Source organism: Lagenorhynchus albirostris, chromosome 3, assembly GCF_949774975.1.
Source record: "Lagenorhynchus albirostris chromosome 3, mLagAlb1.1, whole genome shotgun sequence".
Classification (NCBI taxonomy): Eukaryota; Metazoa; Chordata; class Mammalia; order Artiodactyla; family Delphinidae; genus Lagenorhynchus; species Lagenorhynchus albirostris.
Window position 1 is genome coordinate 27,961,341 of NC_083097.1, and position 21,820 is coordinate 27,983,160.

Below are 21,820 nucleotides of genomic sequence, written 5' to 3' on the forward strand. Positions count from 1 at the left end.
ACCAGACACTCCCATCCACGCCTGACACCCCTGATCCATGCCCAATGCCCCGTGTCCACGCCCAATACCCCGGCATTGCTTTTTCTCGGCTAGAAAATGTACAAAAGCACAGACACCCTCAAAAAGTCATTATAAAAATCACACCTTTAAAAAATAAAAAAAAAATTAAAAATTAAAAATTCCTAACTAAGGCAAAGTCGTCTTCTCACTGTGCTCTGAGTCTTGGACCCCGTTATTTCCTCAGGGTCCATGTTTCATCAGCTGTCCTCTCTCTGTATGGTCAACCTCTGGCTCCTGGTGCCTTCTCTCAAGTCTCTCCCAACTTCCAAAAAGAAAAGTCAGTTCACACATAACCCTTTCTTTCTCTCTATCCATTGACGTGTATTTTTCTTTCCTTCAGGAAGAGTTGCCTACAGTTGGAGATTCATTTCCTCCTATTCACTGTTCTGGGTAATACATTGTGGTTTCTGCCCTCCCCACATCACCGTTCATGCTCACCAGGACATTCCAGACCCTGACGCCTCTTCATTTTCCTCTTACCCCACCCCCTTCCTGACTCCTTAATCTTCTTACACACCTGGATACCCAGGTGAAGAGAATTAACAACATGCGTGCATCAGATAATCCTGTCATGCCCCTTCAACCACCTCTCAGCAATGCTTCTCAGTTGCCAGAACAAAAGAATCATGATTTTACTTTGTTAGGACATCTAGGGATATAGGCCCAATAGCTAATTGGATAGGTTCATGTGTAAGTCACAACAGAGAGAAAATATTGGACAGTCCTAAGCACAGAAGTGTAACGTGTTCTCCTCGTGCCCTTTCAATCTCCATCTCCCTTTACTGATTGCCATTCTTCCTTTTTAATGCTTACATAAATTTTAGGGTGCTTTACTTAAGGATATATTTCAAGTTATACAGCTGAATCGATGGTCAAATAGATCACTTTGGGAATGGCTCCTGTGTAAGTAAACTTACAGGGTTGCACCTACCCACAAAGGGAGGGTTAACAAAAGTATGTCTTCATCTCATAAAAGCTTTTTAGAGCAAAAGGAATTTAAAACAGGAGTTGTCCACACTACGATTTTTAAACAGACCTTTCACACTGAAACTAGCATAAAACGTACTTCATATCCACAGTGCTTCATAAAGAACTATTGAGAAAACTCCAGGGGCAGCTGGAAAAACACAGGGAAATAGAAAGCAGGCATGGTGCCAGGACCTGGGGCAGCTAAGCCCTGTAACATTGGGTGGAGAGGCCCTGCAGATGACACATATAAGGATAGAAGACCCCAAGATACCAAGACTGTGGGCCTAACACCAAGAGCCAGGGTAACAGTGAGGTGTGAACGCTAAGGACGGAAGCAAAGGCCAGGACAGCTACCAAAGGCACAGCCACACTTGGTGGGCACACAAGAAATACCAAGGAAGAACCGGGAATCTGTGAGCAACCCAGCATGGGGTCACAGAATATCTGAACTGGAAATGTATTTGGTGATCACCGAGGCAAATGGTCAAATTACAGACAAGGTGCCCTTCTCTCTCCTTACTCTCTCTCCTCTTCTCTTCCTGAACAATTCAGTTCTAAAGCCCTTAAGTAGGGCAGAGTAAAGTAGGCACCTGCAGGGCTGGGGTAAGGAGGTTGGAGGTGCAGGGAGAGCTGCGGTGGAGCAGAGCAGAATGTCATTGCCTGAGCAGAGTGAAAAGGATACCTGCACAGGAGGAATGCATAATGCATCCCTGTTGATGGAGAAGTGGTACAGTGCTGAGTTTCAGAGCCTAAACAAAATGAGGTGACAACCCCACAGGGAGGCAGCCTAGCTAGGAAAGCGAAGTCCAGTGGGTTGGCATGAGGGTCAGAGCCCAAGCAGGGTGAGGAGGGCACCCACATGAGGCATCTGGGGGTAGCCAGCATAGAATGGAGGAGGCCAGTTCAGGTAACAAGGGCATCTACAGAAGAAAGGAGGTGGCCGTAGCAATGAGAGCAATGGGATGTTGGTTATAAAGAGGGGGACTGATCAAATGAGAAAACATGCAAAGAATAATGGGAACCAGTTTTGTCATTGTCAGAGAAGATAGTTTTGAAAATTTGGAAAGAGAGAAAACTAGAAGAAATCCTATTGTTGGACTAGAATTGAATGTATTGATGTAAATTCATAATTTTCTTTATGTATAGATAGATAGATTAATAACTACAGATGTGACTGTGTGTTTTGATTTACATACATGTATGCGTGTGGCCATACATATTCCATTGAGTGGGCCTGGAACAGCAACGCCCAATAGCAGTGAGCACATCTAGTGCCCAGATCTTTGCTGCTACATACCGCTCTTCAGGAGACGGAGAAAAAGTTCCCTGACGAAATGACTGATTTTAGGGCTGGGACAGTACAAGGTGAGCCTGGAACATCTTACTGTACCCAAAAACAACAGAGTGCTCAAATAGTGATGGGTCAAGTCAAAAGGACACAGAAGCCAGATTGAAGGACTTCCACTGACCAAACTGAGACAATTGAGCATCACAGTAAATAATGATTTATTAGTATGGACACAAGTTCATACTAATATAAATAAATGAATGGATAAATTGAAAGTCTATGAGAAAGAGAATGTTTACATAGCTTCAAAATTTTCTTTTCCCCCTAAATATTTATTAATTAGAGAGAGTAAAAAGACCTTCTCTCTGCTTTCCAGCCACACCCCTTTCTCGCAGTTCCTCCAAGGGGCTTCCTTTGCTCCTTCCTGCCCCATGGCCAGTACACATGTTCCAGAAATGCTGTCTTCCACCTTTTTCTCCTTTTTGTCCTTCAAACTCAGATTAAAAATTATCTTCTCATGGAAGCCTTCTCCAAAATCCCAGACCTCACTGCGTCCCTTTTTATATGCTCCTATAGCATTCATAGCACTTATGAACGTCCGAATCATATGTTTACAATTAGTTATCTAATATCTAATGCCAACAGCTAAGCACAATGGCATCATTCAGATACTGTGGACATTTATTAATGGTAGCAGTGATATTTGCACTTCTCCATGTAAGCATTCGCTGTGGAATGTTCCCAAGGTGGACATTGACAAAATGCACAGAGGACCTATAGAGAATAGTCAAGGGGTCCCTTACTGCACCTAGCTGTCAGACCCAACTCCTTGAAGCAAGCTACAATCACAGGCTGAAAATGTAGATCTTCTGGCTCCAAGTTCAGAACTTGGCCCTACTATGCCACAAGGCTCCAGCTCTGGTCTGGAAATTCCACAGTGCCTAACTTACACACAACTTCTGCTCTCCACAGAGACATTGAGATTTTAAAAGTCTACAGTAAGAACTGTCTTCCTTTTTAAGCAATTGATAGCTTATACTATTCAACCTTTAAAGGAAGTATACAAACGGCCAACAGGTATATGAAAAGATGCTCAGCATCACTAATCATCAGGGAAATGCAAATCATGAGATACCACCTCATGCCTGTCAGAATGGCTATTATCAAAAAAAAAAAAGCTAACACGGTTGGGGAGAATGTGGAGAAACTGGAACACTTATACGCTGTTGGTGGGAATGGGAAACGGTGCCACTGCTCTGGAAAATAGTATGGCTATTCCTCAAAGAACTTAAAAATAGAACTACCATATGACCCAGCAATCAGACTTCTGGGTAGGTATCCAAAAGGAATGAAATTAGGATCTCAAAGAGATATCTTCACTCCCACATGCACTGCAGCATTATTCACAAAAGCAAAAACATGGAAATAACCCAAATGTTCATCAATGGATAATAGACAAAGAAAATGTGATATATATATATATATATATATATATATATATATAGAGAGAGAGAGAGAGAGAGAGAGAGAGAGAGAGAGAGAGGGAGAGAGAGACACACACACACACACATACATGCACACTCACATGCACATGCACACACACACACACCACCACCATGGAATAATATTCAGCCTTTAAAAAGAAGGAAATCCTACCATTTGGGACAACATGGATGGGCCCTGCATGGTAAACGATAGTATGTTAGTGATCGTAAGTACCTTGGCCACAGACTGGTCACAGTGTCAGTGGTCCTGAGTTCTATGAGATCATGGAAATTGTTCAGCCTTCATTTCACAGACAAGGAAGCTGGAAGCTTGAGGAATTAAGGGACTTGCCTCAGAGCTCCTGAGAGCCAGGAGTAGTCAGACATAAAGTACAGGTTTTTCAACTCCAAGTCCAATGTTTTTGATTAATAAAATACTCTTCTTAAACCTACATCACAGTGGACTGGACTAGAGATTGAATTAAAAGGGAAGAAAAGCCCACTTGTCAAACTTGCATCTCTTTATTAAAACAGTTGAATGGAAACAGAATTAACTAGTAAAAGACTGAATCATTTCCAGAGGAAGGATGTAAAGCATTTATCAGTAGATCTCAAATCCTTTCCTGTTCATTTGGCAAGGCAAATGCCATCACAACCTTCCAGAGAGAAAAGAATATCCAGTCAGAAGAGAAACTAGATGAGTGCCTTCTATCCATCCTCCAAGATCAGACGTGCCCTTCGCTCCAGTGCAATTTCAAACAAATGATGGTCAAGGATGTTTTACGTCTTCAGCTGTAACAGTCGCTGTGATTTCATCCATCTTCTGAACCACAGCTTCAGATAAAAGTTGCTTTCTGTAGACATTCTCTATTAGCTATCTCCCTCCCCCCCCATACACAGTCTGTTCCTCTACCTGCAATAAACACCAATTTGTCTGGAAACTCTGCTATAAGCAGCTCATTTCCAATGTTCTTTCTCTATCAAGTTATGTAGAGGTTGGAAAAGAGGTAAGAAATTTTATATAAATTATATAAGTTAAATAACTTATGTTGTATGTTATATGAGTTAAATGTATATATTTAAAATTATATGTAATGTAAACATATAAAATACATAAATTATTTTCAAAGCTAAATATATACATAAGTTTTAGAAGTTAAACAAGCTTTATTCAATGAACAGCTCAACCTCATGTGTTCCTTCTGCAGATGTGCTTTAAAAAATTGTAAAAATAACTAAAATACAGCAAAAGCAAGAGAAAGGAAAGCCAAAGAGAAAGCCCAGAAAACTCACAACCGGGGAGGGTCGGGAGATAGGTCATTAAGAGACAAGCTGAGAATGTTGGAGGATCGGAAAGAGAGAAGTTCAGTGGTAAACTTAAAAAAAAATTTTTTTTTAATTTGCTAGAAGAAAGGAAGCCTGCTTGGAAGGAAAGTAGTGCTATCTGATGACCCAGTCAGATACTGGAAGCTGTGTATTTTTTAATTGTGTGACTCATTCTTTGGGGCCAAAGCAGAAATCAAGTGAGGAAAAAATTTCCAGAGAAAAATCTGTCTGTAAACAGGGTGGCGGGTGGTCAGGGGAGGGTGGATTGGTGAAGGGGAGAGTCAATGACATGAAATGGGACCGTTTAGTATGAACTTTTGTAACTGATAAATCTGTTTCTCAGAATAGCTTACTGTCATCCCAGCCAACTTCACTGCAGAACCATGAAGGAATTGCAGTGAGAATGTGTGGTCTGGAAGTCAAAGAAGCTGGGTCTGGAAGGAAGCACCTTTTTAAGTGAACTCCTGGATTATCTCAAGCAGGGAAATCAACAAATCCAGCAACATACACCATTGGGGAATCTCAGAAGTTCATTTTCTAATGGGTTTGCTTAGAGGAAGATTTTCAGTTTTTGACTATTTTTAAAGGCTTAAAAGCAAATAACCAGGTATAATCTATGAAGAATGCAAACAGGACAACTGTGGTGGTAACAAATGGTTACAGACAAGTGGAAAGAGAAACACATGCACACTTTCTCTAAGGCCCCAATGTATTTAGTCAAGCATATAGAACTTAATGGAAGTAAGGTGGCCAGGCCCAGGAGCAGAGGCCGTGTCTCCTGTTCCTGTGGTCTAGGGGGTGCACTGCTGTAAGTGGCCCTCTCTGCATGGATAGTGTCCTCCCAGAGCTGAGAAGGGAGCCCCATTCTTGCTTTGCCTTTTATACCTAGACTTGCACAAACATTCTGGAAAATGCCACACTTATAAGCTCTTAAGGGAATATTTATAAACATCAAGGTCTCTTCATTCTTAACCCAAACTTACCATCAACAAGGCTCCATCCCTTCGGGAAGGGGATGAAAGTCTAAACAGTATCAGTTGTTATTGTCTCTCCCAGCCTTCCAGGGCCCAGAAAGCTTGTCTCTTCTCAACAGTTTAGATGAAGACACAGAAACAAGAGATTGCTACTTAGCACAGGCACCAGAGAGATGAGAATGAAAGAGCCTGAGAACCACCAGTAGTTGTCCTGGTAAGAGCTGCCACATCAAAGACACGGGCTCTAACATAACAAAACACGGCAGAGGACAGAAGAGCAGCAAAGGATGACAATGGGTACACCTGACCACTATAACCCGTCTTATTTGGCTCCCAAGGTCACATGTACCTTCTCAGTCTTTTTCTGGGTCACATTATCTAAGATTCCTCTTCCATCCTTTCACTCATCGACACCGATTAGAATAAGCAGCATCGCCCGCCCACTGCTTCTAGGCATCATTGGGCATTTGGGCAAACAATTTGCCAAAAGGATGCAATATGTAAAAGACTGAACTCAAATAGAATTAGGGAAGCTGGGTTTGATGGGCCAGCGTGTGTCAAATTTTAATGCACATACAAATCCCATGGGGATCTTGTTAACATTTAGGCTCTGATTCAGCAGATGAGAGGGGTGGGATCTGAGAACCTGCATTTCTAACAGGCTCCCAGGTGGTGCTCATTCTGCTGGTCCATGGGCCACACATTTAGCTGCAAGGACCCAGTTCACTCAAATAAGAGACCCAAAGGGGCAAAGGATCCCATCTAAGGTTACATCGTTAGTAAGTATCGAGCTTGGACTTGAACTCAGTTCCTGTGATGTGACTCCCAAATCCAGTGGGACTGTTCCATGTGAAAAGTATGCCATCTCCCCCGACTTGGCTGTGTCTCTCGGACATGGGTTATATGGTGGTTAAAATTAAATCAGTCCTATCACCCTGAAAGATCATCTCCAAAAGTCAAGTTAAAACGTTATTTTCAATTACAAAACCTAAAACCCAGGCCTCCTGTTTTCTTATTTTTCAACGTTCTTATTAACATCTGTCAGTCAATGGAGACATTTTTGAAAAGAACCAGATCTTTCTGAAAGCTAATATTTAAGCTCCCTTGACCTATGATTCATGCTGGATCAAAAAAGAAGAGAAATATTAATATATGAGCATCTAGTGAGAAACTCTGGACACCTAATCTTCAGTCTCTGTAATGAAAACAGAAATGAGATTCAAAGCAGAGTCGCCAGAGAAGAGAAGAGTAACGTGTCTATGCTACACTTGTGTGGACCCGTAAGCCAAGTAATTAGCCTGGTAATAAACAGAACATCCAGCCGCTCATCTCCCATCACAGCTGAGGGTCATTCCTCTCCTGGACCATAGGGAGCATCCCTGATTCACAATCAGTGCTTCTTGAACTACTGATTCTTCAGGTCTCTCTCTCTCGCTTTCAATCTGTCAAGCTGGGAGCTCACAAAATGAACCTGATGAATTGAAAAATCAGCAGAAAGACAAAAAGGGAGAGAAGCGGGGGAGGTGGGGGTGGTGGAAATGCTCATATTTATGAACCTGTAACACAAAGCATTAATAGGGAGGAGAGGGATCTCCCGCCTGCTAGAGGCCCCGTTCCAAAGTCTAATGTCTGAGTAAGCATGGGTCTTACCAGGCAACCCCCAAAGGTCAGGGGTCACGGAGAATTCCTGGGCCTGGGAGCAGAGTCAGGAGATACACAGAGCATTTCTTTCCCTCCCCCTGGCGAGGAACAACAAACTCTGACACACAGGCACCTCGCAACTCAAATGAGCGCTTTCTGCAAATAAGCCACCAAGTTCCGCGTCGGGAAGCAAGGGAAGAAGCCACGCTGAGAAAGTTTTCCCACACAGCTCTGCCAGCGGGTTTCATTCCTCAGCTACATCACCCCAAGCTTCAGCTGAGTTCAAGAACAAGAGGGCAGAAACGGCTGCATTTTTGGATTGTATGTTAGGAACCAGCAGGGCTTTCCATCTGGGCCAAGAACTCAACAGCACTCGAGGGAGTGACATGGTATAAAGTATATCCCTCTCATTAGAGGCACCACCATAAAGCAGAGACTTTTAAATGTCACTAATCTCATTTGTAGCATCCACATAGCAAAACGCAGAGAACACTTAATTTTTGGACATCAGAACCTAACAAAATTTAAACTGTTAAAATTATTGTAACAGCCCATCCTAGCAAAAACTGATACCTTGCTGGTTAGAAGCTGGAAAACGATTCCAGAGTTCCATACTGTCCTGCATCCGAAGATTGAATTTCTTTTCAGAGTATCCCTTCCATTTGTTCTGGTGACAAAGATTAAAATTCTATTCACTTCAGTGTGAAGATGGCTAAGCAAAGAAAGAAAAGGATGCCTTCAAACATGACTCTTGGGTATATATTTCAGCAGAAATGTTTCACTGCAGTTTCGGGCATCTGTATGGGAGCAGTGTTTTTTCTCTACACATATTTATAGAAACTGAGCCTTTATGTATCAATAATTGTTTCTTCTTGAGAAGACCCCCTCCCTTGTGTTCCAGCTCAAGCAGTTGTTCACTAGAGATCAGTAGAAAAGACCCCCGAGTTTCAGGAAATAGAACAGACTTGTTCTTCACCTTGAAGCAAAAGGGAGATTGGGAAAGGCACTCGGTCAGGACTTGCTGAAGCTCAGTGGAAAAGGATCTGTTACTAATGCACACACCCCCCATCTCTCCACACTGTTATTTGAAACTGAATACCTCAGGCTTTGGGGAACACACTGGCCGTGGATTGCTGTGTCCCCCTGTGATTGTCACTTGGGGGCCACAGAGCCAAGTCCTATGGGAAGGGGGCTCCAGGGCTACTGCAGTAGCGCACATTTGTGCAAATTGCAAGAGGGGGCAATTGCAGGGGAGGCAGATGAAATTTTAACAGATGCCCCCTCCAGACAGATGAATTTTAAAAGGCACCGCATCTAAGTAGACAAATTACAAAAAGATGCTCCTCTTTGAGCACAAGGATTATAAAAATACCCCTTTTCCTCCTGGAGCCAGGACATGGTTCGGCTGGCAGAGCCTGAGATGGATTTCAGCCCCAACTGGTCCCCTGGATGGGATACCTTTGTAGGGTTTGTAACACAAAAACTGCCCGGTGGGACCCAGCACCTTTAGGTTGGGCATCCCTCTGAAGAAAGTAGATATTCCTCGAAAGGAACTCCTGGAAAGGAGAACTAGAAACAAAGATGGGCCTCAGGCTAGGGAAATTTCCTCCTTTCCCAGCAGCCTCATGATTGGACCCAGGCCTCAGGAGAGAACTATGTTTAGGGGCATCCCTTACCCTGGAGATTGCTGTAGGGTGATTCATGCTACACAACGAAAGCCCAAGTACTTGGTTAGAGATGCTCTTGAAGTTCAGCCTAGGCTCTAAGCACAGCCAAGGTGAGTAGCAGTTTTAGTTATTATTTGTGTTGTACTTCTCTTCCTTTTACATGCAAACCTTCAAAGAAATCTTGCTGAAAATTATAGTTTGGACTCTGATGTGTTTTACAGAACAAAGAAAAGGCCTGAATGAGATGCAGAAGAGAATAGCAAAGTTGATTGCGGTGTCCCCTTGCCAAAGTCAACATGATGGTGGCAGTCACCATGCTTGTAGAGTGATAGACCCAGGAGGATCTTGGAGCAGAGGTAACATCACCCAGACATGATGGGGAGCCAGCACCCTGGGAACCCATCAGAAGTGGCTCAGGGAACATTTAAGCAGACTGCATTCTGGAGTTCAACAGATGGCATTCAAGCCATTGCTTGGGTAGCTGAGGAATTATAATCTCATTGTGAAGCCACAGACTGGGAGGGTCTACAGAAACTTGGAGCAGTATAAAGGCTAAATACTGAAATAAGCACATCCATTCAACCACTATTTACTGAGTGTTTATTATGAAACATAGCTTAACATGTGCAAACAAGACAGGGTGAGAGGAAGAAAAGTTAAGCAAAAAAGAGAAGAAAATATCAGGTATTGTAGGTTTTTTAAAAAATAAAATAGGCAATGCGATAGAATACTGGAGGAGTGTAGACTTTGTGTAGTCAGGGAATACCACAAGCTGGGATCTGAAAGACAGAAGAAGAAGGAGCAGCTATGTAGAAATCCGAGGGAAGAGTGCTGTAGGCAGAAGAAACTGTCCATGCAAAGACAATGAAGCCAGAGTGTCCCTGATACTTTGAAAAACAGAGAGAAGGTCAGTGTGGCTAGAGGACTCTGCAGGAGGGCAACATGGTGGGAGAGGGGTGCAGGGAGGTGGGCCCCCCAGATCAGAGGGAGCTTTGGAAGCCAGGGCAAGTTATTTGGATTTTCCTGAGGGAGGGAGGACCAAGCATTGTGGACTTAAAACCAGTAGAAGATTTTAAGCAGAAGAATTCACTGCTCTATAAATGTGTTTAGAAGTCCAGTCTTGTTACTCTGCGAGTAATAGCTTGTAGGGAGTTAAGGGAAGAAGCAGAGGAGCCACTTGGGAGGTCGATGCAATGGTCCAGAGGAGAGAGAATGGTGACTAGGACTAGGGCACGGTTTCTCAGCCTCGGAACAATTGACATTTTGGACCATATAATCCTTTGTTGTGGGGCTGTTCTGTGCATTATAGGAAGTTTAGTAGCATCCTTGGCCTCACTAGATGCCAGACGCAATCCTCCCCTCCCCCAGTGGTGACAACCCAAAATGTCTCCAGACATTGCCAAATGTCACTTGGCGGGCACAACCAGCCCTGCTGAGAATTTCTGGACGAGGGGGTTAGCTGTGGAAGTGACAAGAGTGGTAAATTCTGAATATATTGATATTTTAAAGGAAGAGCTGATAGGACTTGCTGATAAGAATAGATAGAGAGTGTGAGAAAAAGAGATGAGTCAATGATAAAATAATTCCATGGGTTTTTGACCTGGGCAACAGGGAAAAATGGAGTTACCATGTACAGCAATGGGGAAGAGTGTGGGAGCAGGGAATTGAGTGTGTTGCTTTGAACATCTTAAATTTGAGATTCCTGTTAGGCATGTGGAAATGGCAGATAGACAGTTGAAGTTCCAAGAAATGTCAGAGTTAGATATACAAATGTAGTAGTTAGTCACATACATAAACAGAGATAGAGATAGAGGATATAGATGATAGATAGACAGACAAATAATTAGATGATTAGATTGATAGATATAATGATGATAGATAGATAGATAGATAGATAGATAGATAGACAGATAGATTGCAAAGGGCATGTTGGAATGAAAACAGTCACTAAAAAGGAGGTTCTTGCCACAACTTTCCAGATAGGTTGCACATTTAAAAGCTTGTAAAAAGGCAGTCAAATTAAAAGGGCACTGAAGTCCTTCAGACTGAAAAGAAATCATAGATCATACTACTGGGGCATAGAAATTTATGTTACACCAGGACACTCTTCTCCAAGCATGCCCTAAATCGACGAGCCAAATCTCACCTATGAATAAAATGTGGTCATCCCACCAGCCCCCGTCTTTCCATGATGGGGAGACAGTGAGGCTCAGCACAGAAGAAATTGCTATCATTCTATCAGACTAATTTAGAATCAGGAAACTTTCCAAAACAGAATATTGCAAGAATTAATATGACCAAACAAACCAGGGGAACAAATTTGCAAAAATGGTTCACTATTTTTTTTCCCAAATAAATTATCTGACCCAGAGGGGAAAAAAAGGCAACTGTTGGAGTCTATTTAAGAGACTCATTCTCTACCCACACTAACTACCCTATGGGTGGGGTAGGTCTGATGCCCCACAAGGACAGCCCACCCAGTGGGTGATATTATAAGGGTGATGGGCTGGAAGATTTCCTGTGAGAAATGCCATCAGAGTGGAATTTAGAATTCCTCCCCAGAAGGCTATATAACTCTCACCTTGGGAAAGACGGAGGACCAAGCATCGTGGACCTTTCAGTTCCACCAGTCAACCTAGATAGGTCTCATGGGCAGAATTGGAAGAGACCTACCATGTTCATGGATTAGAAGACTAATGTAGTAAATGTCTATCTCCCCAAATTAATATATAGGTTTAATATAATTCCTGTCAAAAAAATCTCAGCAATTTTTTATTGTCAGATTATTCTAAAATTTATATGGAAAGGAAAAGAAGTTAGAATTACTAAAACAATTCTGAAAAAGAAGAATAAAATGGGAGCAATCAGTCTACTTGATTTCAATACTGATTTTAAAGCAATAGTAATGAAGACATAGGAATGAAAATTCTATTGGTAGACTAGAACATAAAACTCAGAAATAGACTCACAGAAATATGTCCAACTGATTTTTGACAAGTGCAGAAGCAATTCAATAGAGGGAAGGTAGCCTTTTAAAATATGGTGCTAGAGCAATCAGACATCCATAGGCAAAAAAAAGAGAAGAAAAAGGAGGAAGGATGGAAGGGAGGGAGGGAGGGAGGGAGGGAGGAAGAAAGGGAACGAGTCTTTCCCTAAGTCTCACACTTTAAACAAAAATTAACTCAAAAGAGAATGGAGGCAGGAAGGAAATGAGTGTGCCTAAAAGGATGACATGAGTGATTGTTTTGATGGTAATGTTGGGCATCTTGACTGTATCAATGTCAGATCCTGTCTATGATATTATATAGTAATTTTGCAAGATGTTACCACTGGGGGGGAAGGGGACCTCTCTGTATAGGTTCTTACAACGGCATATGAAACTACAACTATCTCAAGATAAAAAGTTTAACTCTAAAAAAACTAAAAATAACACCTTTTCAAAATTTTAATCCATAGTTGAGCTTGAAACAAGACAGGAAATCTCAATAGGCCCAAAGGGAAAGCGAAAGAGAGTTGAGTAGGAGTTGAAGTTGAATAACCCTGCTATTCAGATTAGGGGTCAGCCTTCAACTCCTCAGCAGGGCCTGGAATTGAGGCTAGGGTTTAGGATGGAGCCAAGAACTGTATTCACTTTAATAAAGACTGAGCTGAGAAATACTGTGCCTGACTGTGAGTAAAAATTAAAAATAATTTTTTACTGACTCAAGTATGCAGTCTAGATAGTGCATGCCTAGTCCAAGCCCCTTGGTGGAAGTGGGGTACTCCATGAAGAGGCAGAACCCCAATCCTGTATCACACGTAAGTGTGGAGTCTAACACCTTGCACTATCCTCCTAGTCCAGAAATCTAAACTGAAATACGAACAGCAAACTAGCCTGTAACACATCGTGTAGGGCCCTTGATAACAGCAAATCCAGGACCACCCCAGGGTTCTCACAGGTAACAACTCCCACTGCGGATGAATTCCGAATCTAATTGATTAAAGAATACAGTTTCTCTATCAAAGAACATAGAATAAAACAAATCAACTAAACTGTTCAAAAGAAACAAATTCCATAACTTCAAAGTTTATACAAATGTTGAGGGGAAAAGATGGTGAAAATGGTGAAGATGACAGAGAGAAAGTTGCTGAGCCAACTTTCAGACAGGGACTGACCCGGTCTGAAAGCAGCTTCCAAGAGGATGGGTACCAGAGCCATGTGAGAGGATATTAACTGGAGGAAGGAGGTCATCCCACATCTTGTCATGGGTGACCTTTCTTGAGTCTTCAGTTTGTAACCATCTGAGTCTTCTCCAAGGGAGACTAGATGAACCTCAAATTATAGAAAACTCCAAGAGAACACAGCCTCCAACATTAGGATGAGCCCATCTGAAGCAAAGAATATGCCAGCCCTGAGCCATACGAACAAGAAGCAAATGTCCTGCTCCACACAAGAGGGTTTCCTGCCTCAGAAAGCCTTCCCCAACGCCACCTCTGTCCCTAGGAGTGCTGGGAGGCTTAGAGGCAGCATATCCTAAGCCTGCCATCCTGTGAATCTGAGTGTGGGGTCGTCCCTGGGTGAAAAGGAAAATAAATATCCTGGAGATCAGGCCCCAGACAACTGGCCAGGAGAAATCAGACGCAAGTCCAACCACTACCTTTTGACTAGAGCCACTGTGGATGAGCACTGTGAAATGATGGCACGTGAGCAAATGAGCTTGAAGCCAGCCAACTTGTGTGCTCACAAAAGAAACTCATTGGGCTTTCGGTGCCTTTTTTATAATATCCATTAATTGTCCAATTATGTGTGAAAAGATCCAAAATAATCCCAGTGGACTGGTTCTCCTGGAAAAACATCATTCAGTGATTTAGATCTAAAACTTTCCATCATCTTGGCCACCACATAAGTCTATTAGTTCACATTCGTTTCTTTGTTCTCCTGTGCTTAGCATGAATCTGAAATCTGAATCTGAAAATGGCCACATGGTGGATCCTGCAGCTCTCTGGGGCCATTAGAAATTGCAAAGCTCCCAGTATTCTATTCCCAAGCCTGGAATAATGCTAAACAGTACGCAATTTCCCTTAGAGAAAACAAGATGGAAGTAGGGAGAAATTGAGGGCAATGGTCCTCAACCCTGGCTGCACGCTAGAATCACCTGGGGTGAGCGGCTACTTTAGAGCAATACTGGCTAATACTGCTCATTAATACCCACTCGCACTAATCCAGTGATTGGCAACACCTAATGCACATCGGAATCTCCTAGAGAGCTTTTAAAAACCCTGATGCCTGGGCTCCACCCCCACTGACCAGTCAAATCAGAGCATCTGGAAGATGGGGTTGTGGCATGGGTACTTTTTTAAAGCTCCTTATGTACTACTATACAGCACAGGGAATAACTATTCAGTAACTTGTAATAACCTATAATGAAAAATAATCTGAAATATATATATATATATATATACACACACATATATATATAACTGAATCACTTTGCTGTATACCTGAAATTAACACAGTATTGTAAATCAACTATATTTCAATCAAAAAAAAAAAGCCTTAGTTGATCTAATGTTCAGCCTGGGTTAAGAATGACTGCCCTAGTCCAGGCCTTTAGGGAGCATCAGAATCTCCTGAAGAGGTCATTAAATCAAAGGTTTCAAAGAAAGCAGTTAACAGACACCAAAAGTAGATTTGAGGCTCCCACGGAGGAGGGGAGATGGGAGGATTGGAGAGCGACTGCTAAGGGGTTTCTTTGGGGGCTAATGAGAATGTTCTAAAATCTATTGTGGTGAGGGCTGCACAACCCTGTGAATATTTTTAAAGCCATTGGATTGTATACTTTAGGTGGGTAAATTGTATGTATGTGAATTACATCTCAGTAAAGCTGTTAAAACACACTCACATAGGTTTCTGCCCACCCCCAGAGATTCTGATGCACTGGTTCTGAAGTGGAGCCCATGAATTTGCCTTTTTAATGAAATCCCAGGTGATGTTGATTCTGTGAAGTCACAGACCAAACTGCTCTAGGCCACAGAAAGGCAATGGCATTTAAACTTTCTAGGATTTTATGAGCACAATAACGGTTTATGAATGGTTAATGGTAGTGACTATAGGTGGGTTCCCCCATCAGTGTTCTCTGGAGCAGTGTGGCTTTTGCATGTTGGTTTTGTGGATCACTTCACTCCTATGTGCCTGTCCTTCTAGAACAAGGGCTCTTTCTTCTGTTACCCTAGTCGTAGAGGATCAGGTGACACTGATGCTTCCAGGGTTGTCTCATAGAAATGAAAGCAGAAATTGCAAAGGGAAAATGTGATATGAACCCAGAGGAAACCCAGAGGATTAGGACCAGGGAGCCAGGAGATATCCCCTGGTTCAACCAAGCACTGTATGAGACCCTGGGAGAAGAAGAAAAGAATAGGGCATCTTTTTTTATTTTGTGTCATTTATGAAATGATAAATAGCTACATATGAAAATCTACATTTACCAAAAAATGGCAAAGCAAGACTTTCCACTTATCGTACAAAACGATTCATCCCCAGAGGTCCTTCAGAACATTGAACTTTCTTGGTACCTATAAACTGATGTACAATGTTTTACATTAATTTTCCCACAGTTTTCAAGCAAAGCCAAACTAGACAGGTACAGGATAAACAGACTCTTAAATTATGAAGAGCAGGGTTCTTATCAAACTGGCAGTAAGGATGGGAGGATTTGAGATGAGCGCTTCCTGTAGGAATGTGAATGCCACTAGCGGGTTTGCCCAGCAAAACAACCCCGGTCAGACTTCCCTGGTGGCACAGTGGTTAAGAATCCACCTGCCAACGCAGGGGACACGGGTTTGAACCCTGGTCCAGGAAGATCCCACATGCCGCGGAGCAACTAAGCCAATGCGCCACAACTACTGAGCCTGCGCTCTAGAGCCCACGAGCCACAACTACTGAGCCCACGTGCCACAACTACTGAAGCCCACATGCCTAGAACCCGTGCTCCACAACAAGAGAAGCCACCGCAATGAGAAGCCCACGCACCGCAACGAAGATGAGCCCCTGCTCGTCACAACTAGAGAAAGCCCGTGTGCAGCAACAAAGACCCAACGCAGCCAGAAATAAACAAACAAATAAATAAATAAATAAATTTATATTAAAAAAAAAAAGCCCAGGTACAGGTGCCAAGGCCGATGCCCAAGTCTCTGCCACAACTGTCCCCAGGACTCCGGAGGCTTTCCGCCCGCAGTCAGTCCCTAAGTACCCCTGGTTAGTGCTGGTGCCTGCCCCCTACTCCAGCATGACGAAACCTCAACATAAGTCCTAGGCATTGTTCGCCAAGCAGCTGCCAGTGGGGCTGTCACTGTTGTCGCTGCTAGAAGTAAGGGGGAACAAAGGGCCCACTTTTTTTTTTAAGGTTTAAATTTTGAAAAACAAGCTTGGTCACATTTTGAGAGGCAGCACAGAACAGTTGAAAGACTCGGGCTCAAGTTAACAACAGCACAGTAAAGATATTCAACATCTCCAAACTGCATCATCTGTTAAAACATAGCTAAACTGGTGGCGGGGTGGGGGGACATTGTAGAGAGGAAAATGTGCGTAAATCACATAATAAGCCACACGTTCCAGTGTCTGGCATGTTAGAAATAGAAATAATAATAATAGCAGCCAATATTCATTATCTATTATTTACTAAATACTCTTCTAAGATTTATATATATATGAATTCATTTAATTCTCACAGTACTCTATTACAGGGGTCAGCAAACTTTTTCTGCAAAGACCAGATGGCAAATATCTGGGGCCTCGTGGCCCCATACGGTCTCTATCCTGACCACTCAGCTCTGCTGTTGCAGCTCAAAAGCAGCCGTAGACAATATAAACACATGGGCATATCTGTGTTTCAATAAAGTTTTATTTATAGAAACAAGAGGTGGTCCAGATTTGGCCTGTGGGCTGTAGTTTGCCAACCCCTGCTCTGTGAGTTGGGTGCTATCATTATCTCCATTTTACAGAGGAGAAAACAGAGGCACAAAGGAATCAACTGACAGCCCAAGGGCCCACATGAAATCTGATTATAAACTACCCGCAGTCAACAATTAGATCATAGCAGCTGCTGCCATCACCATCCCATCTGTAAGCCTCGCACTCAGAAGGGGCTGGCCACCCAGTCAGTCACCAGCATGCTCAGAGCTGCCTCGGAGGTTGAAGACCCAACTCCGATCCCCTCCTCTCCTTGCCTTGATATTCCTGGTTGAAGTTCTTCCTGGACCCTCAATGTCCATATTCCCCGTACCACCCAGACTGATTTTAATTTTATGCATTTTCTCCCCAGCCTGTTTGGAAGCCCAGACCATGCACACCACAAGTGCTCAATTCCTATGCGTTAAATGCATCTACGAACCCACTGGCAGTGGGTGTGCAGACCACGACAGTCAGGGACTGAGGGCAGAGAAGTAAGGGGACTCACCAGTCCATGGCAGGCACTGAGGGCTGCAGTCCCAACCCTGGTGCCTTGCTGCAGAACTGTGCCCCTGAGATGGCAGGGAGGACCCGAGGAAGCCTCCATCTTCACATGGGAGAGGTTCCCATATCTCCTCTCCACGATGTAGCTTTTGGAAAGTAATCCCTGATTGACCGTCAAGTTAAAAAACAGGTCCTTCTCCTCATGGGAAATTCTATAGTACACTCGGTCCTCTGGGCCATCCAAATCTCTCTTCTTCCTGCTGCTGGTGACAGGATGGTGCAAGCCATAAGATAGAAAATGTCCGCTCGCGTCGACTCGGACAGGAGCCACCACGTGGTATTCTGGCAGGGCCTTGACAAAATGCTCTGGAAAAAAAGGAGACGCAGAATAAGCCTAAGAGATCCCTGCTGAGTCTGTGGCAAGACAAATACACCTTGTTTGGAACTTAGATTTTACCCTGTTGATTGCAAAATCCCACTGTTGAAGTGTAGAGATCGTTTCCACCATACAAACACCATCAATATCAAATTCCCCGAACAACACAAATTTACCTGGGACTGTCTCATAGATGACAGGTGGCTCTCTGACATAGCTCTGGATGTCAGATATTTTACTGGAGACAAACTAAGACAAGAATTAACTCATGAGGAATATGGTTAGGAAAGGGGCAAGATCATTATGACAAACAGGAACATTTCAGGTCTAGAGTTCATTAATACAAATCACAGGGCTTCACATAAGGAGTGTAAATGCCTCTGGAATTTCCAGTTAAGTCATGTTGGAGGAAAACTGCAAAAGCACAGTGAACCCATCATGTACACTCTGACAAACCTTGCACGGTTACAGCACAAGTGTTCTGTAATGTAGCAATGAGTACTTAAAAGAACTTGGGTGTTTCTTTTTTATTTTTATAAAATATACAACATAAAATGGTAAGGGAACGTACTAGAATCAGAGGCATGGGGTCAAAATATGAAAATTGCCACTTTAGAAATGTTTAAAAACACACACACTTCTTCCTTCCTTCCACACACGAGAACACAGACACCTTTTGACTTCCTCAAATTGAAATCTCCACCACTGCCTCTTCATTCTCCTGTTTGAGAATAACAAGGAATCTAACTAGTAAGGAGTAAGCATCAGGCTCTGGATTACAGACTACTTAAAGCAAACCATTAACCACTTAAACGCAGATAAACGAATCTTTTGCTTCAGGCAAAAAAAAAAAAAAAGAGGGAGGGAAGGAAGGAAAGAAGAAAACAAAAGGGGAAGGAGAGGGAGAAGGAGAGAGAGAAAGAGGAAAAAAATTCTACTTTTTTCTACTTTTCTATTTCCACCTCCCAGCTGTACCTCTTGCACTTTGTAACTTGCGTTACTTTGTTCAAGTTACCTCCCCAACTACAATGTCTTTCACACTCTCTATCAAAATCTTATGTTTAACATAATCTTATGCTTATTTTTTAAAGTCCCAACTCAAATTCTCCCTCTTCTTTCTCCTAATGTCCTTGCTTAAAGTTCTTTCTCCCTCCCCTGAACCCCCGTGTCCTTACTTTCTGTAGCTCCCAGAACAGCCCAATTTTACAAAGCCTTTTGTTTATTATATTATTTATTCCCAAACCCTTTAGAGGCCAGAATCTTGCACATCACAGGTACCCAATTCATTTGTGTGGATGTAGCAGTGAACACATTTGTAGCTGGCTAAACAAAAGAACTGGACTTGATAGGGTACAATTACAAAAGAGTTCTTTTCCAGACAACTGCCTTCAAACACACCTGTCGTTCATCTGTGCCTTGGATGAAATATAGGACAGACAACATCAAAAAACAACCCAGTTAAAAAAACGGGCAGAGGACCTGAACAGACATTTTTCCAAAGGAGTCATACAGATGGCCAACAGGCACATTAAAAGATGCTCAACATCACTAATCATTGGGGAAATGCAAATCAAAACCACAATGAGATATCACCTCACACCTGTCAGAATGGCCATCATCAAAAAGACAACAAATAACAACTATTGGCGAGAATGTGGAGAAAAGGCAACCCTGGTACACTGTTGGGGGGAATGTAAGTTGCTGCAGACCCTATGGGAAACAGTATGGCAGTTCCTCAAAAAACTAAAAATAGAACTACCATATGATCCAGCAATTCCACTTCTCGGTATTTCTCCAAAGAAAACAAAAGCACTAATTTGAAAACACATATGCACTCCAATGTTCATAGCAGCATTATTTACAACAGCCAAGATATGGAAGCAACATAAGTGTCTATCAATAGAAGAATGGATAAGAAAGATGTGACGTATATATACAATGGAATATTACTCAGCCATAAAATATTACTAGGCATAAAAAAGAATGAAATCTCACATTTGCGACAACATGGATGAACCTAGAAGGTATAATACTAAGTGAAATAAGAGAAAGATAAATACCCTATGATCTCACTTATATATGGTATCTAAAAAACAAAACAAATGAACAAACATAACAAAAAAGAACAGACTCATAGATACAGAGAATAAACAGGTGGTTGCCAAAGGGGAAGGGGTAGGGGGATGAGTGAAATAGACGAGGGAGATTAAGAGGTACAAACTTCCAGTTACCAAATGAGTTATGGGGATGAAATATACAGTGTGGGGAATATAGTCAATAATACTGTCATGAGGAAACCTTCAAGATGACAGAGGAGTAAGACATGGAAATCACCTTCCTCCCCACAAATACATCAGAAATACATATACATGTGGAACAACTCCTACAGAATACCTACTGAGCGCTGGCAGAAGACCTCAGACCTCCCAAAAGGCAAGAAACTCCCCATGTACCTGGGTAGGGCAAAAGAAAAAACAGACAAAAGAATTGGGACGGGACCTGCACTTCTGGGAAGGAGCTGTGAAGGAGGAAAAGTTTCCAGACGCTAGGAAGCCCCTTCGAGGGCGGAGACTGTGGGGCTGGTGGAGGGAGGAAGCTTCAGAGCCATGGAGGACAGCGCAACAATGGGGGTGCAGAGGGCAAAGTAGAGAGATTCCCGCACAGAGGATCGGTGCTGACCAGAAGTCACCAGCCTGAGAGGCTTGTCTGCTCACCCGCCGGCATGGGCGGGGGCTGGGAGCTGAGGCTTGGGCTTCGGAGGCCAGATCCCAGGGAGAGGACTGGGGTTGGCTGTGTGAACACAGCCTGAAGGGGCTAGTGCGCCACGGCTAGCTGGGAGGAAGTCTGGGAAAAACTCTGGAGCTGCCGAAGAGGCAACAGACCATTGTTTTAGGGTGCGCGAGGAGAGGGGATTCAGAGCACTGCCTAAACAAGCTCCAGAGACTGGCACGGTCTGTGGCTATCAGCGCAGACCCCAGAGACGGGCATGAAATGCTAAGGCTGCTGCTGAAGCCACCAAGAAGCCTGTGTGCAAGCATAGGTCACTGTCCGCACCTCCCCTCCTGGGAGCCTGTGCAGTCCGCCACTGCCAGGGTCCCATGATGCAGGGACAACCTCCCAGGGAGAACACACAGCACGCCTCAGGCTGTTGCAATGTCATGCTGGTCTCTGCTGCCACAGGCTCACCCCACATCCGTACCCCTCCCTCCCCCGGGCCTGAGTGAGCCAGAGCCCCCTAATCAGCTGCTTCGTTAACCCCATTCTGTCTGGTCGAAGAACAGACGCCCTCAGGTAATCTCCACAGTCAACCTGATGCACGCAGCATCTGTGGAATACCTGAATAGATGATGAAACATCCCAAAATTGAGGAGGTGGACTTTGGGAGCAACTGCAGACTTGGCGTTTGCTTTCTGCATCAAATTTGTTTCTGGATTTATGTTTCACTTACTTTAGTATTTAGAGCTTATTATCATTGGTAGGTTTGTTTATTGATTAGGTTGCTCTCTTCCTTTTTTCTTTTTTAGTATAGATATATAATTTTTCCCCTTTTTCTCTTTTTCTGACTGTGTATGTGTAAGTTTCTTGGTGTGATTTTGTCTGTATA

At 43.1% G+C, this 21,820-nt stretch overlaps 1 protein-coding gene across 1 annotated transcript in view; it reads right to left on the minus strand.

Moving 5' to 3' along the window:
• Positions 1 to 21,820, minus strand: part of ADAMTS12 (ADAM metallopeptidase with thrombospondin type 1 motif 12) — a 387,137-nt gene that overhangs the window by 350,012 nt on the left and 15,305 nt on the right. Inside the window, exon 2 of the mRNA XM_060146935.1 lies at positions 17,845 to 18,206. Within this exon, the coding sequence (XP_060002918.1) occupies positions 17,845 to 18,206 (362 nt within the window). The remainder of the gene's footprint in view (positions 1 to 17,844; positions 18,207 to 21,820) is intronic.